General features: G+C 40.8%; 1 protein-coding gene across 6 annotated transcripts in view; it reads right to left on the reverse strand.

The window, feature by feature from the left end:
• The window catches only part of daam2 (dishevelled associated activator of morphogenesis 2), a 102,281-nt gene that overhangs the window by 18,025 nt on the left and 66,379 nt on the right, over nucleotides 1-17,877 (reverse strand). For 3 of the 6 annotated variants that reach the window (XM_075448678.1, XM_075448679.1, XM_075448677.1), the window contains exons 6-16: nucleotides 11,602-11,935; nucleotides 10,811-10,921; nucleotides 10,400-10,503; nucleotides 9,642-9,708; nucleotides 9,391-9,508; nucleotides 9,089-9,227; nucleotides 6,601-6,659; nucleotides 6,305-6,489; nucleotides 4,872-5,177; nucleotides 3,506-3,613; nucleotides 1,984-2,013 (exon numbers count right to left, since the gene is read on the reverse strand). In XM_075448678.1, coding sequence (XP_075304793.1) covers nucleotides 1,984-2,013; nucleotides 3,506-3,613; nucleotides 4,872-5,177; nucleotides 6,305-6,489; nucleotides 6,601-6,659; nucleotides 9,089-9,227; nucleotides 9,391-9,508; nucleotides 9,642-9,708; nucleotides 10,400-10,503; nucleotides 10,811-10,921; nucleotides 11,602-11,935 — 1,561 coding nt within the window. The remainder of the gene's footprint in view (nucleotides 1-1,983; nucleotides 2,014-3,505; nucleotides 3,614-4,871; nucleotides 5,178-6,304; nucleotides 6,490-6,600; nucleotides 6,660-9,088; nucleotides 9,228-9,390; nucleotides 9,509-9,641; nucleotides 9,709-10,399; nucleotides 10,504-10,810; nucleotides 10,922-11,601; nucleotides 11,936-17,877) is intronic. The other 3 variants (XM_075448680.1, XM_075448682.1, XM_075448681.1) reach the window with 3 other exon arrangements.

Raw genomic sequence — 17,877 nt, forward strand, 5'->3', positions numbered from 1 at the left:
CAAATACAAGCATCAGATCAAGTTGCCTGACTTGTTTTTGCAGTGACTGACAACAAATGTCAAGTGAAATGCATTGATTCATCGAGGTCACAGTGCATATAGTGCATATAAAAAAAAATAAAAAAAACTCAGTTTGGAATGGTTTCTAGAACAGTATATGTAGAAAATAAAGACAAATGTCACATACATCTAGTATTAAAATCCACAAGTAGAGAGAATACATGTCTGAAAACTGCTTGAGACTTCATGTGAAACACATTCTATTTATGGTCTGGGCTGGTTTCCTGCTCACCAGAAAACGTTCTTTTTTGAGGTTGTCGGGTATGACATATGTAAAACAGATGCTGCTTGTAAAGAAAGTGTCGTTTTTCAATGCCCGTGTTGACCTGAGGTGTTTGGCGGCAGACTGAGGTTGGCAACGAGTTAGGGGGACAACTCCCATTCACCGAAACCAGCCAAAGCCCTCACTGCCCACGCTTAAAAGGTAACTCTGCCAGCTTGTGTGCATCATGTGCACTCCACCTCATGTAACTGGAAACTACATCCCACAACATTTCTAACAGACATCAAGTGACATTGACTGAAATTTGGCTGGGTTGCACAAAACCTGTAAATAGTTGCGTTTAAATTCCCAGTTTTCCATCTTTGGTTGTCGTGATAACTTAATACTCAAGCAAATGATGATGATGTCATTATCTATTAAGAAAGCATTTTTTAAAAGCTTTTTATCTTTATGTCATATTCAAATGAAGGCGTATACAGCACCAGTGGCAATTTGGGTCAGACAGCGGAGCTGCTTCAGTGTAGCACTGACAAAGTGAAATAATGCGGCATTAGGTATTCATATGCATCAACAATAAATTCATACAGTGGTGAAAGTGATGTCTTTGCGCATGGAGGAAAACCATAATTTGTCTGAAGTCATGAATCTAAGTCAGAATCACTTCTCCTTTTAGAATTGTTCTGTCCTGAGGGAAATATTTGTATATTTAGCCTGCAAAAGCTGCAGTAATTTCCCCAGCCAGGCGCTGTTTGGTTCTGGGCAGCTAGTACACAGTAGGGCCATGTTATAGCTCATACTGTAATGGCCAACCAGCTCATAATGACCAGGTCTTTTCACAGATATTTCACCTGCTTGTACTCACTTTATTTTCAGCAAATTATGGGCAGCCGTCGCCAGGCAGGGGATGTTTGGGGGGTTCAGTAACGGTACGGCCGGTGAGCTGCCACACTCGGGCTGCTACCTCGTGTTCTAGGGGATTCACTTCTTGAGTGCGGGAATTGCAAAACTGAATGCATTTCTGTTTGTAGTTTAATGTTCTTGTGTAAGATATGAAAGTTTACACCATCTGATTTTGTGCTATCACAGCCATAAGAAGAACACGTCAGGTCTGATATTTTTTAAACACACCAGGTAGCTTTTCCTCCTTGTTTGTGTGTTCACCACCTATTTTTAGCAAACTTCTCATCAAAGCTTCTCATTTCATCAGTTCCTCACAGCGCTAACATATTTGCTGTAGCGCCCCATGCTGTGAGTAGTCAAAACATTTCCCTTCAATCATCTACGTAGGACCTACAGGCTCTCTGACCTCACCTCTCTGAGACTGTAGGTGGTGCTCTATAGATTCAAAGCAGCAATCTCCAGCCATAGCTTGGCTATAGCATAGATGACTGAATTTTCTCTTGACTGGTCTTATGTGACAAAAAAAATAAACCTTATGGACATGCTAACAAGGTTAAAAGCTCTTTTTTTTCTTAATCAAAGGATAACTTTAATATATAAATCTCAATTATGCCAGATCAAGGTTAATATTATTATCTGCAAAGACTGCAGAGAAAAAAATGCATCAGAAGAGACAATAACTCATTCGATATACAAGTAACTGCCCTGGGTGGCTTGCTGCTGCACTGCAGAAGAGGAGGTGACAGGAGCAATGAAGGTAAGTAACCATATGGTGAACAAGCTGAAGGTCTTTAACTCACCTGTTTGAAGGATTGGTTAGTTAGCAGGTCCTGCCCAGGCAAGTCGGAGAGTGCAGAGAGACCAAAAAAAAAATTTGAAAAACATGCAAAGATTAGCACTTCAAGCTGGAGAAAAGGTGGTGGCTTAAGCAAAGAACTACAACTACTGTATGCACACTACAAGCTGAAGCTAAGAAGCTCTCTGAGAAGAACAATCATCTGCTGTCCAAGTCATCAGGGGCTCATGAGATCTATGTCAGCGGCCAAACTCTCTCCGATACATAGGTGAACCAAAACAATTTTCTAGTTTGGTTTCTGTCTTCTTAAAGAGTCATGACTGTTGAGTGCTCGAATGTATTCTTTTGATTGCATCTACATCTGCCTTGACATGGAAAAATAAAACCAGGAAAAATGACTGTGGTAGCTAATCCTACAGAGTGCAAATGTAAACAAAAGCCCATTTGGAAAGAAAAAAAATAAATAATGCCATATGCAAACACTGCAATATTGTCCAGTTAATTTTGAACTGGATTTCGCCCTTGCCAAATGGAACTGAGCTGTCAAAGCCAGGAAGATGTTGGGTTTTTATGTGGCTATATCCAATGAGATCTGCATTTAAGCATTGGCCTGTGCCAATAAAAACCTGCTCTGTATAAATAAATACCCACAGTAAATCACTGTCGGCAACAACCTCAAATGACCCATTACTCTTTAATAAAAGCTTGCAAAGAGATGTTGTGCTTTTAGCTGTCAGACTGCTTTCAAACAAGGCTGTAAAATACATTATACAGGAATTCAACAATGGTAATACCTCAACAGAGGCGATGTATTGCTATTCCATAGGGCCATAAAGCCTTCAATATAAACTGTGATTACTGGAAACCGATTAGAGCACATTAACGCTCCACTTAAACCAATTTAAAGGAGTGTAATATATCAGTTTATGCAATTGCACCCAACATTATCACACGACAAGTGTGCAATTTACTTGTAGCACACAGGGGAGTAATTGCTACATACTGTATGGCACTGCCACAAGAGCACACATCCTGCAATTATCCTATTAGTTAGTCATTGGTTCGACAAGAGTTACTGAATAGTCTCTTTATTTTAGTGCTCGTCTCACTGAAAAGTTTCCTGTTTTCATGTATCGTGACTCCTCATGACTTCAGTGTTAACGGTTTCCTCGGCATCGCCCTGATTCATGAGCCCACGAAGACCCAGTCAGTCCAGTCACACAAATGCTCTGCAGATACTAGCAGACGCTTGAGCTCTCTGGCATCTCTACAATGGGGCATTCAGCAGAGAACAGCTGCTCACGTTAGCCTGGAGCTGGACCCATGGCACTCCAGAGAGTCCTCTTAAAACATCCCACCCCTCTGCCCATCACAAACACAGACTTTCAAGGCCATGAACAAGGCCATAATGGTACTAATACTCAACTCACACAGTTCCATTTAGTACATGTTTTCCTGTACACACACACTTGACAGAATGTCACATATGTATCCCAGACTATTGCAAACCACTGATAAATCCAGACCTGCTGTCTCTGATAAGCTGAAAACATCTTCTCTATGTCCTTCAGGTCAAGAATCTTGAAAGCTCTTAGGTCGTCAATGTCATTCCAGATGGTGCCATTGATCATATTCTGAAACAGAACAGAGGGACACAAAAGGTTTAACATTTACACACAGGCATTGCTTCTGAGTTATGTGCTGAGAGATGAACAGGTGTTTCTCATTTTGAGTCCAATAAAATCAACTAAAAGACTCTTGGCTCCATTTTAACTGTACAACTGGAGTGAAGTGCAACCCTGTGGGTGATGAATGAACAGACTGTGTTTGAAAAAGGGTTGGCAACAACTGATACCGGTCTCATTGCTCTGAAATGGCTGTGCCAATAGGAGCAGTGTGTAAACCTAACTTACCAGATGCTACACTGAACCACCTAGGAAATCCTTTACAGGCCCAGTTTGGAAAAGGCCAAGTAGATTTTAAAAACACCAAGCAGGTGATTGGATAATGCACTCTCACAATCAAAGTTAAACCAATCAGATCACTGAAGTTCTCCAAGCGGAGCCACTCAGGGAATAGCATTTGCCATTGTTGACTGTCGGGCCACTGGAAACTCTTATGTCCTTGTACGGTGGATTAGCATATCTTTGTTGGATTTAGTGACCCTTAGTAGCTGACTTGCAGACTGCAACCAACCAATTACCCCTCTGCCCCACCCTCCCTTTCTAGGCCTGTGGGCTAAATTACAGAGGTAACTAAAAAAAACAGGAGAGGCCCTCTTTAAGCTCAACTCAACTCTCTAAAGCTAATATTAGGTTTGTCCCCTCTGGACTACTGTAGAAATATCAGTAGTCCAGGCCGTACTGGCCGTCTATAAATGGTTTGCACGCCTCTTTAACCTTATGTAGATTAAACAAAGCCCTTCACATTTACCCATTCACATGATTGCTCATAGTGTGCTGCTTTTTTCATATATGCAGTCTATATTTAGTACGCAGCGCTTTTCTCCACAATAACACATAAAATAACAGATGGGGTAATGTAGACAACTTGCCTTATGGACATGATAGGGATCGAACCTCAAACTTTCCAGTTCTGAGGACGATATGCTCCAGTCAGCCTTAACATTAACACCATTAATTACAGTGCATTAACTACAGGATGAACTTTTAAGACGGTTTTCCATTAAATTCCTAACAGCTTTGCATTCCACAGTGAGTGGAACTCTCATCTGTTTGCAATGCCAACACAAAAGGATGCTTGTTGATGAGAGTTTAGATTTTTAACAACCATGAATGTAGGTGTTGTTTCCACTACGTAAGTTTTTTTATTCTTTATCAATTGATTTATTTTCTAACAGAGGAAAAGCCTGAGTGAACAGAAGTTTCTCACCTCTCCAAGTTTGGCCCAGTTGAAGGACTTGAGGGGATGAGAAGGCTGAGGGATGGATTTTGTGTGCATGGTGCTAAAAGAATTGAATGATGAGGGCATGGGTGGAGGCGGGACTCCAAAAATGGGAGGGGCTCCAGGTGGAGGAGGCGGTGCTCCGGGCGGAGGAGGAGGTGGCGGGGGAGGTGGGCAGCTGAATGGTAGAGGAGGCGGCGGTGGAGGAAAGCCACCTGTCATAGGTGGTGGAGGTGGGGCCATGGGGCCACCAGGAGGGGGAAGGGGAGGCAGTAAGGACACACTGCCGCCCTGCTGGAAGACGGATGGAGATAGTGTTATCATAGGTCATAATTACGTCAAGTTTCAAGATTCAGCGCAAAGTGGCTAAAACTTTAATTTAATTAAAACTGTTTTGGAAAACTGAAATGAAACACATTTTTTAATTAAACAAAGGAAGACATAAGAGTTGAATGATTAGGACAAACGAGATACTGGCACAAAAGTCGTGAGCTTAGAGTCCATATGTTGTTCCTCAGCTGGACTTTTTGCTGCGTCTAAATTTCTTTCACTCTAAAAAAAATTGAATATTTTTTCCTCTGAAGAGTGAATTTACAAAAGTCATAAAACTCCAAAGACAGAGCTGCCACCTCTAAAGATAGAACGCAGGTGAATAGGTTTCTTGTCTTGTGGAAGTTAGTTACCATGGTAACGCGGATGCAGTGTCCTTTTGATAAAATATGGTTTCAAATATGAAGTAGGCATTCTTCAAAAAATACTTTCCTGCCTCAAACATCTCAGTTACATACTTTCTTCCAGCTTTAATAGTTTTTATAGCATCCTTAAAGTAATTAACTTGCATAGATGGCGGTTTGTACTCGTGTACTACTTTGGTTTTTCCTGGTTTATGTTTTGCAATTTTGCTCCATTACTTTGAAAGTTTATTTTCCTTAATGAGACTTGACAAATTTCCAAAAATCCAGCCCTGTCCTAAAAGGACAGTTATCTCTAAAGAAAGGCAGCTGGGATTCAGCTGGGAGCCATCAACATGTCTTTTTCCTGGGATTTAGCACAGCTGATGCTGCAACCGGTAGCTGCCGACTGGCAAAAAAGTCCAAGGTGTTAGCCAATGTAAGCTCAGTTCAATCAGCAGCAAGAAGCATAAACATATGCAACAAGCAATCACATCTGTTTTTTTGGGCTTATTAAGAGGCAGCGTTGACAGTTCCCCTTTCCACAGAAAGCTCAGCTAACACTGTATGAACCAAACTCTACTCTGAATGCAATAGGAAGCTAATATTACCTCATTTTGAATTAAAGAGGAAACAGGTATTTCAAGTAAAATCTGAAATCTTTCATCATTTGTAGATGTTATTGCTGTTAAACTTTACAAAAAGCAGAAGAAAACCATATAAATAAACAAAGAATAAAAATCTGCTCACAGCTATGTCAGTGATGCGTGACGATAGATCCAAGACTTGGTCCCTGGCTGAGCGCAGCTCCACGCCCTCACGTTGTAGCTTGTCCTTCATCTTGTTCAAAGTCTTCATCATGTCCTCCTTTTCCTGGGTCTTGGTATCACACTCTCGCTCTTTTCTCTCCAGTTTACCTAGCAGCTCTACATGATCTGAATGTTAACAAAAAAGACCCAAAAAATTGTTATATGATAAGGACTGTGCTAATACGATGCATTCAGGCAGGTGGGAAATGGATTCTTGGAGATGAAAATAGTTTTTACCTTTCCTGAACTTCTCTGCCTGGTCTCGCCACAGTTTCACTTCATTTTCATTGACCAACCTGAGGGGCAGACGGACAAAGTTAAGCACACAAAAGCAGACAGAGTCTGACAAAGAATGCTCACACATAGGGGTCAACTGCACTCCAACCAAGTCAAGCCAGTCCATTCTGAGGGAGTTTAATCACTGGATTAAATTGATCGGTGACACTAATCCTCGACTTCCTCAGATTGATCACAAGCATTGACTGAGTTGATGCGGTTTGCTCTTTTAAGCTTTGTAGGACAACATTAGTGCTTAAATAAATCCTGCAGGGAAATCTGTTACGTTTTGTTTACGTTTTTATTTCAGATATTATTTCTGGGACTTGGTTCAGCTTGAGGTTCAGGGTTAATTTGTTGCTCTGAAGTAACTTTGAGGTCAATTAATGCGAGAATTTAGGTTAACGGTCAACTGTTCATGGAAAATAGAAGTATATGACCAAAAAAAAAAAAAAAGAAGAAGAGATTAGTAATGGGATGTTTTAAGAAGTTATTTGTGATGGTGAAAGATTGGAAAGTGAAACCTTGAGCATCGTTGGTAGCCGTGGCTGGAGTTGAGAGAACAGACATGTTTCAGCAGCACTACTCACACAACACAAACAATTCTTAAAAAGCATGAGAGAAAAAGCTACTGCCCAAGCACTCTGGTGAGGTATCATTCACTGTGATAATGATCCACACCGAATTGCTTGAAATCAATTCACACTAAATTACCCACAAGGCAATCTAAAAGCAAAGCGGTCATCAATCAGTTTCAGGTCTTCAAAGTGCCCATGTTCATGAACAGAATTGTCAGAAGTTGATTACAAAATCAGCACCGCTTTAATTACAGTTGGAATCATTCAAAGACACACAATCTTTTCTTTTTCGAATGTTCAAATAAATACCTTTGCATAGCTGTGGAAAAATGTGATTTGTACAAGAGCGTTAATTTCAGGCCAGGCACACGTGTGAGTAGTCAGAGCCGTCGTCATGGTGACCGCAGATGATGAATGACTTCGTCTGCCAGTTGTTTTAACAGTTGTTTTAACGTGCCCCTCCTCCCTTTGAGCCGTCACGGCACGAGCCACAGGTTTTCACCCGTTAACCGTCAGTTGCCTCCGGCATGCAGCCAACACAATGAGGAAATCTCAGTTCATACACCCTTTTTCCAGGCAGAATTTACTCCCAGAGAGTTTATGGAAACACAATAAGACTTTGGCAGAGACGTGATGGATCTGCGAGGGGCAGGAATGAATGTTCGGGCTCAGGCGCAGCATCGCTCTCTGTGCGCTACTCGACAGAATTGCATTCAAGTGTGCTGATTGCAAAAACAATGGTGGCTGAATTAGTGAACAAAGCCAAAGCTGGCAAAGGCCGAGGTGTACCACGCTACATGTTTTATGGTGCTTTCACCGCTGAGACTAAACACATTAATCACTGATCGTGAGCTTGGTTTAAACATAACATAACTGAGGAGAGGGGAGGAGAAGAAATATGGTGAAAGAAAGAATGACAGCCTGTCAGAAAGAGAATCTGAGGTGAAATGGTGAGAAAAACACACGCTAAAGCTCCAAATGTGATCTCTTAACACAACCTACACACCGCACAAAATCCACTCTCTGGTTTCTAAACACAAGAGCATATTAGTTTCAAAATCCAGAAAAACCCCAACCACAAAAACCAGCAAATGCCAATGATCATTTGGAAAAAATTCTCTGAGCAACAGCCACAGTGACACATGCACAACTTCTACTTCCAGTTTAAAATGTTTAATGTTTCTTTACAAATGATTACTTCTCCCTGTCGTCTCTCACATGAACAAGAGTGCCTGCTTCGCCGCACCTAAACATGGCTGACTTGGCCGACCAGCCCTGTTAATGCGATTAGAGCCATTTCCTTTTGATCTCTGGCTTTACGCTCAGAGTGAGGCTTCCTCCGATTCAGCCCTCGACCCCCTGCTGCTTCCTTCATATCACCTCTTCTTCCTGTGCAGCAACAATCCCGGCTCACATCACAAGAAATGAAACAGAGAGAATCCGGTCCTATACCTGGGAATACTGTGGGTTTTCTAAGCAGAAGGCTATTGCACAGCTCATTTTATATAAGCGAAGGAATCTTCCTTCTAGTCATACCTCTTGATTCAAACTGACGCTGATTGGATGCATTCAACACAAGATTTTTCCAGGAATCAGAGTGAGTTTACAGCAGTGAATGAAGATAAACTTAGAAAAGGCATAAAGGAAGTATTTGAGCCACAGTGCACTGGCAGTCCAATTACCCGCCTGGATCACGTACAGCACAGCAAATCATAAATCAACACTCACTAAAGTAGAGCATTGCTCTTGAAATTCAGATGTACTTAAGAAAAAGCATCAGCACAACTGCTCAACAGTATTATGAGTAAATCCCGTGTCCACCGATGGACTCTATATATGTGTATATATATATATATATTTCTTTCACTTACATGCGAATAATGTTCTTCACGCTGAAGTTGTCCAGAGGGGCGGCATCGGGATCCTCTCCTTTATCGTCCTGAAGGACTATCTGCTGGAGGATCCTGTCTAAGAGCTGCCAGTGCTGCAGACTGCCACCTCCACGTTTGTCTGAATGTGGTCAAAAGATGATATAAGAAATCAAACTTGATAAACTCTCATGAGACATTTGCCAATTTTGTGAACTACAGCTCAGTTACAATGAATCAGTTTACCTCAGATGCAGCACATGAAAATAGAAAACATCTACATGTATAGTTTTTATATTACTCACAGGGCATCTGCAGGCAGTGCTGGAGAATGGAGAGGAGGTGTGGATAGGAATCTGTGTGGCTCAGTTTCTTCTTGACCAACTCAAACATGGCACCAGCACTCTTTGTGTCTACATGGGTCTGTTGAGGAAAGAAAGAAGAAACACCCTTAAATGGTCATTGCGTTTGATAAGAGTTAAGTTTGACTTCTTTTGTGTCCAGTCACACAGCGTAAGCTGAGCAGTGCATTAATTTGAAATAGCAAGCTACTCACCATATCAAACCTTTTGGCCAGCTCTGAGTCATCTTCATTCCGCACCATCTCAAAGAAGTCCAAATGCCTGAAAGGAAAGATCCGAAAGCAGAAAGCATTACGTTTCTGTTCCTTAACCTTTGAGAGAACTGAGTAATGTTTAAGTTCTCCATCCAGCACAGAATTATACTACTCATATATTAAGGGAAATACTGAAGGTTCATATAAATGTGTTTACAAGACACACAATGACACAGAAATGCAACATAAATACAGATACACACAGGAAGGGAAACTATGTTTTTTACATTTTAAAATGAGTGTTGAGTAATGCCAATTTTTTTTTACAACAAGTAAACATCACACTAAATGGAAATGGAATTTAGAATTTGTTTAAATATAAATATCAATAACCTATTACTGCATTAAACAACAAAGTAAAATATACATTAACTTGTTCATTTTTTTGGTTAAATACATCACTGGCTTTTTAAGGGTCTGGCTAAATGATTAACGGATGTTTAAATAGAACCATCTTCCCCTCCGTCTCTAACCAGGTTGCAAGTTTTTTGTTGTTGTTTTGTTAGTTGAAAACCTAGTGAAGTTTGTCAGGATAAAATCAGTAAGCACAGTTTGTTAGACGTGCTTCAGTAGTTTTTTCTAACTGGAAAAGAATAAGTGTACAGAGAAACGATTCTGTAAAAAACTTCAAGATAAAACACAGTATTGCCAGTGAGACCTATAACAATTACAAATCAGCTGAGTAGATGATCACACACCTGTCCAAAGTGGCATTGTCATGCTCTCTGAGTTTGTCGATGACTGGCTGGATGCCCAACATCAGGAACTCGTACCTTAGATGGAGGCGGAACTCCAGGTTGTCCTGAAAATTAAATGCCAAACAATAAGAGAGGACATAAGATTACAACTGTATGGATACATAATAGGCATTAATGTGATGCACCCTGTTAGATAAAAAAAAACAACATTATATATTTATTTAATTTCTCCATTCATTGTAGGTTGACATGTTTGCAGTTTAGAGGAGGTTATTTGTCAGATTTAAATTACGCTTAATTGTAAATAAATTAAATCTTTTCCATTACTTTTTTCTCAAACTGGGAAACTATGTTCAATTTAGCTATCCCTGGATGTGTTAAGACTGTGGGAATATGGCAGTGCCTGCAGACCTCTCCAGCTCCTGCATTGAGGACAGCATTGATGAAGGACATGATGGCAGTCTTTAAGTTAACCTCATCTCTGTATCGGCCTGTACTTCGGTCCAGCTCATTCAGCAGTGTCTGCATAGTCAGGACAGATAGGAAAGTTAGTCAGCAAGTATGCTTGAATTAAAATTCATTTCAATGCTGTAATCCTCAGACACATGTGATAGAGATAGAAGGAGAACCCCAGTGAACTGATGCTGAAATCTTTATTCAACAACTTTTTCTAACACAACAGTGAAGAGAACAAGGTAACACAGGGTCCCTGTTCTGTTCTCAAACTCTTTGCTACCTTGTAAACTAACCCTTAACATACTTCGGCAGCTTAATCATAACTCAAACCAGCATTAAACAGCCTCATACATTCTTAATCATTCAGCTCCTGTAGTGTTTGCTTACCCTGAGGTGGCATGATTTACCGCATACCCCCAAGGGTCATATATGATGTGGCTTGTTGACTCAGTCCAGCTACTTACTAAAGAACTCTGCATGCTGCGAACCTCCATAAGTCTCAATGTCTTCACCTGTCTCTGATATAGATTGTATGCTGACCTAACCTGAGGCCAACCGTATGAGGTACTGCAATACAAGTACTCAACTTTTCACAGCCTGATTTATCAGAGGATTATCCTGAAATATTGTGTCTACTCTATGTCTCCTGCAAGCTACTTAATTGTGTTTGTACAACATGACCCAAAATAACAGGAATGTGGCAACTTTAAACCTCAATTATTTTTCATCATGTCAGCTTTCTGTACCTGGAAGCGAGTCCTCTCAGCAGCGTATTTCTGATAATGTGCCATGGCCTGCAGAACCTTTTTATGCCCATCAGGTACCAGGCAAACAGCCCCAAGAATCTCCAGCACCGCCACTTTAGTCTTGACGTTCTCCGTCCGCAGACTCTGTGAAATGGTATTGATGCTCTGAGGGTGGGCCAGGACGTGGGCACGGCCCTGCGAGTTGTTCATCAGGGCCTTGATGCAGCCAATGATGGAGGTGTGCACGCGGCTCTCTGACGTCTCATAATCCATGCTGCGCAGGAAGTTGAGGAGGCAGGTTAGGCCATCGAGTTCAATGAAACGTGTGACGAACCTGAAGGTGGAGAGGATGAACAAAAATCCAAATTTATTGATATAAGGGGCAAAGATGAAATACAGAAAAATAGAGGGAGATGAAGGGTAAATTGAAATATAGTTCTATAGTTTTGTCATTTGTTATTGGGCTATATTCTCTGTGAACAATCAATATTGTTGCAAAATCTTTTAACAATTCATCCAGTGGTTTTTAATTCAGTCTGGAACAAAGTTGTGGACTGACATTTCCATCCACAAAGGACAAAGGACCCCTGGCCAAAAGTATTCCAACAGCAATATAAAAACATATTAAAGCAGTTTTTAGATCTACATCTTACACGTGTTCTGGCTGATCTTGTAATAAAAGGATTCTGTGTTGTGCTTCCATAAAGATGGAGATTCACAATGCACCCTCACTGCCTGAACATGCCAACACACCCACACATTTCATTCGATTTATTTTCTTTACACCAAAATTGGAATTAAAAGGCCACAAAACAATAACAAACACCAGCTTCACACATACAACTTTAAAACCTGAGAATCCGAGTTCACAAAGGCTCCAGCCCACAGCCCTCATTAGACTAACTAATTAGAAAGCAGTGGGTCATTGACCTCTTTAGGAGAGAAGTGACAGGCAGGACATGTAAACATTGAAGGATGTCACATCCAGTGAGCACAGTGCGTGCTCGCTTGTAAATGACCTTCCCACTCGGGAAGATTCCAGACAGGCCTCATAAATTGATTCAAACAAATAAGGGTTTGTAAGATGGAGAGAAAGAGGACAGAGGAGGCAAAGACATACAGAGGGGGAGAAAAGAGGGATTGAGTGAAAGGGACAGAGAGCTGAAATTTTATTCTACTCATTGTCACAGATGCATTGTTTTGACGATATAAGAAGTGTGCAGTCCAAGTTCAATCCTCTCCTACTCCAGTGTTAGCACGAACAAAAGTAGTAAAAAATTGCAAAAAATGTAAATCATCTCACTAACATCATTTAAATTGCTCAACGTAATCAGTCCCAGATCTCCAGCAGATGCTTGCATAAACACACACAAACCTTACCTGGCACAGACATGCCTCTGATTTCCTGGATGCGATCAAGAAGATCTACATGAATGCATGCATACAATCAACCATTCTTAGCTATGCATTGACATCTTAGCAATCACACACACACATACACACTCCTTTTCAGCAGACAATGTGCTTCTTGTTTGAGTACAGATGCTGCAGTCTCTACTCTGCACCAAGATGGCAAAAAATAAATGCAATGTATTAGATATGACTTGATTTAGATTTAACACAGACATTGGATTTAGACCAACGGAGAACTGATCCAACTGTAATAGATACACATTTTATACTAGTGACAAGTGTTTGGCCAGCACAGAAAGCAGCAATAGCCCTATGCCTGCTCATGAAGCGAGGGCCCAGCTCTGGGAGGTTTCATAGTGGAAGAGAAATTAAGCTGAACATCTTTGTGATTAATGTATGGAAAGCAGAGGGTGAGAGATGTTGCTCTTGGAGTCCGGGTTCAAAAGGATGGACGTGATTCAAGGCTTTGCACGCTGCCTGCTTCGCTTCACTCTGCCGAATCACCGACAACGTGCCAGAAAACACATACACATGAACTACACACCATAAGCTGATGCATCTGTCTGTGTTTATAAATGGGAAGTGGATGGACAGATGCATGCAAGAAATTTGCAAAGGTATGCATGTATGGCTCCTTAAAGGACATTCACCTGAGACCAATCCTCTGCACCGATAACTAAACCTAATGAGCCAACATCCAACAATTCTCTCCTCTTTCTCTCCTCTTCCTCGGCTCTTCATGTTCTCTCCAGTGAACACTTGAATCAAGTAATCCCATCTCTTCTGACTCTAGAGTCCCCTCTTGTCTTTTCCTATCCTGACATTCACGCTCAGCCGACTGGCAAGCAGGTCTTATTCCTTTTTTTTTTCCCTCTTAACAGTGCTGCATATTTTAAAACCCACTGGAGTTCAAGACAGCAAGAGCTCAACTACTGCTGCATACTATAAGAGCAGAGGCAGAGCTCCTGAACAATACTTGAAGTAAGCCAACCATGCACACAAAAACAGACACATCAAGATCTTCAGACAAACGAAAAAAGTGAAGAGTGGAACTTGGAATCAGATGAGACTAAAGAAAAGTGACGAGCACTTTAAGGCCAGGTTAAGTTTGGTCAAAGGTAATGTTAGGTTAGCAGCAGATCCAAATTTAAAAAAAGCCAGGGGATGTTTTCCTTGTATTGCATAATTAAATGATTGCCAATGTTAGCCGTCTTTGAGGGTCATGCAATTTCCATTAATCTAAAAAGCGGAAAACCCCTCAACCAGAGGCAGACAATATTCTTAATGAGCAGGACGGAGAGGAAAACTAATCCAGATGCTCAAATTTAAATTCTAAACTTGAGTCCAGCTAAATGGATTTTTTAAGGTTTTAGCTGCACAGGCGAAACTTTCTTCTTTTTTGAACTGAGGATGACCCCTGTGTGGCAGACAGTCTGCCTCAAAGCTTAACCACACAAACTTATCCAAGTCCTGCACTTCCACACGCACAAACTCAAATGATCATGTGCTCCCCTGAGCATCTCTTCCGCTCTTCATATCATCACCACATTCGTACACACTTACCGTCTGTTTCAAACACCCACTCACCTCCATCCAGGCACACGCGCATGCATTCACACACATGTCTCGTTCTACTATAAAAGGGCCAGAATGTGAGTGAGACCCCTGGAGGGTTTTCAGAGGTGCCGATTAAAGTGAGCTGACTGATGTGTCTGCACGACGTGGAGGGAAGTCATTTGATATCAGCACAGCTCTCACTCAAATAAATTTTACTTGTGAGGCCTGGTATATAACTGAGGTAAAATAAAGTCTGAACAAAGGACAACACACATAAAACTGACACATATACAGTATACAATAAAACTTCTGGCCAAGGTACACATCTGTGATAAATATATGTTAAGTATTTCATGGCATGGATGGAATGGCTCTCCACAGGGAGCAGACCATGAATGTATATGTGTTGGTCAGTTAGTCTCAAGTGGGCCCTGTTATTATAATAACTATAATAAAGCCAGCAACACATAGCACTGCAATCCTGTAACAATGACAGAATTAAAACTGTCCATTTCACTCTACATGGGAGCATATCTTACAAAAAATAAGATCATACCATCTTAAAGATAATTAAAAATCAGCAATTGAGACCACAATTTTTTCTTTTTCCCACAAAATAAATGAAATAAATAAAGTAAAGTTGATTTCTTTTTTCAACTTCAGGCGTTGCCCCCTATTGGCCATTAGAAAGAATGCAAGTTTGAGACATTTCTGGCGTAATCTCATTCATTGCGTTTTGATTTTCCGAAATAGAAGTAAACAAATGCTTTAATGTAATAAACAGAAGGAAGATACTGACGAATAATACCATTACTAATAAAAAAAAAAAAGAGATCTCATTGTTTTTCCCCCAGCCCTTTTCCTTATTGATCTAATCAGATAACTCCATGAGTTGAAGGAAACATGCTAGGAGAAATTTTTATGCATTTGTTTGATGGGTTCTTATCATGCCGCTTCACTGAGGATATATCATATATATCATTATTGATGCTGGCAATAAAAAAAAAAAAAATAAAAAAAATCTACATGTATATCTTTTTTTTAAAAAACCCATCCGCATTAATAAAGTATGGTCCAGTGCATAATGCTAAAGAATATACTCAAGGAAACACTGAAGCTTCTTACCTTAGAATTTGAAGACATTGTCCAGGAAAAACATAAAATCTACCTCAAACAAATTTACTTTGTTGCAAAATTGTCAATTTGGCTAATTCAACCGTGCTTTGTATTTTCATCTTTAAAGAAGCAGTGGGTTGTAGATCTAGTGGCGTAGTTGCAGACTGCAACGAAATGAATACTAGCCTCCCTCTTTAAACCTGCCTGTAATGCCCACCTGGTCTTCACTCTTTTAATTTCCCCCTTCAATGCTAAATATCAAGGGGAAAGAAATTGGCCTTCTGAGAGAACCAAAACACATCAGTCCATCTAAAAGTCTTCAAAGGTGTGATGCTCCGTTCTCCCACCAATGTGTTTTGTAATATGTGAAAACAGAAAACTCGCTCTGTGTTAAGCGGAACCTTTGAAAGATGCAAGAGATTTAGCGGCAAAATATTTGGAAGAATAATATCTGCATGTGTTGGTAGTGGATCATCCAACGGGTTATTGACACAGGAGCATAGGGAACAGCTACAGACGGCTCAAGTCAATATTCTTGCTGGAAGAGATCTGCAGAAACAATGTCCAGACAGCTGCCTTGGGGAGCATTGCGATGCTCTACTGACATGACTCTTGGACTGCAGTGCATTGTGGGCCAGCACGGCCTCAGTGACCTGAAAGGAAATCTTCGTGTTCTGCCTTCCCGCAGTTATTTCACAACTGAAATGGCAGCGATTGAAGGATGTCACATCTACATGGAAGAATGCACACACAGAACTCATCAACATGAACGTAAACATCAGCGCAGATGTGCAGATAATTCAGCAGGTCAGCAGTTTTGTAAGTACACTTTACTGCATAGCTAAAATACCACAAGTGCATATTCAAATATTTAGAAGCTAAATTGAAGTGAACACCAGGTTGTGTATATATGATTAGACAACATGGCTGTAGCAGCTTGTTTTGCTCATTAGCCCCCCACATGCATGTTTTGGTTTAGACTCAGCTTTACGTGAGTAAACACCAGCTCCAAACCCAGCTCCATTTGACAGATGGTAAATTAAACAAAAACCACTGGAAAAATACATATGATAAACTGGAAATTTTGAAAATGCCTCCTTTTTATCTTTGTGCTGATTTGAATAAATAACACATCTGTGCCATCAAATCATTCAAATGATAGTCTGGGAAGAGGGGCTTCCGGCGCTGATTGGCTTTTTGGCCACATGGACGCGCCTGATACAAAAAGCCTTGCAAATAAAATACTTATAAACTTGACTAAAAGGTATGACAAAGAGTTTTTACATGAGAAACTATAAAACTATGTTTGATTTGTTCTGGCAGAATGCACCTCGCCCTCCCTTTAAAAACACCCAACCTCACTCGAGTCAGACCGATTATGACCATTTCTCTGATACAGTCCGGGGATGATTGGATACATGACCGTTGTCAAGGGTCAGTCGTGTAAACCTGAACAGGCTACATAGGTGACAGATTTGTCCGACATTATGATATGAAGCAGAGGCTTTTTGATGAAATAGTAACTGGTGCCATGAACTCTGCAGTTTAGCTTGATTAACCCAATACCATCATGTAGCTATAGTAAAACAATTACATTGTTCTATTACAACTGGGTAAGGAAATGGGTTGCCAGTGTACGATTTACTTGAAATTAGACAATCACCTGTGATGAAAATCAATTGAAGACTTTCCATTTTAGTTGTTTCACAAACTAAAATAGTTTCATAAAGTTACAACGCAATGAGGGTGGAGAGATTTGGAACTGGCCCAGCTTTAAATAACCCTGCAGCATGTGTTCATATCATATGCTATATACAGTAACATATCAAAGAACACGACTGAAACATTTCACCTTGTCATTTCAATTATCAGCCTGTGTGTGTGTGTGTATATGTGTGACAACCGTGGGTGGCTTGCTGACAATGTGTTCTTTTTGTGCGCTCTGCCTGGCACCCTGCATACCCACCATGTGTTTGGGTCTGCGACCCTGCAGAGCAAGCTGAAGGCAACAAGGGCCCCTCTTCAAAACCAGGCCCAGCTGCCTCTGTTTAATGCCAGAGGGAAGGCGGGAGGGAGGCAGCTATGAATCAAAGCTGAATAAAGACAGACAACACCACGTCTCACAAGACGCAACCATAAAAAAACAGCATGCAAACCCACAGAAGAAGACATAAATGACCCATAAAGCTG

The sequence above is a fragment of the Odontesthes bonariensis genome, chromosome 17, assembly GCF_027942865.1.
Source record: "Odontesthes bonariensis isolate fOdoBon6 chromosome 17, fOdoBon6.hap1, whole genome shotgun sequence".
NCBI classification, from domain to species: domain Eukaryota; kingdom Metazoa; phylum Chordata; class Actinopteri; order Atheriniformes; family Atherinopsidae; genus Odontesthes; species Odontesthes bonariensis.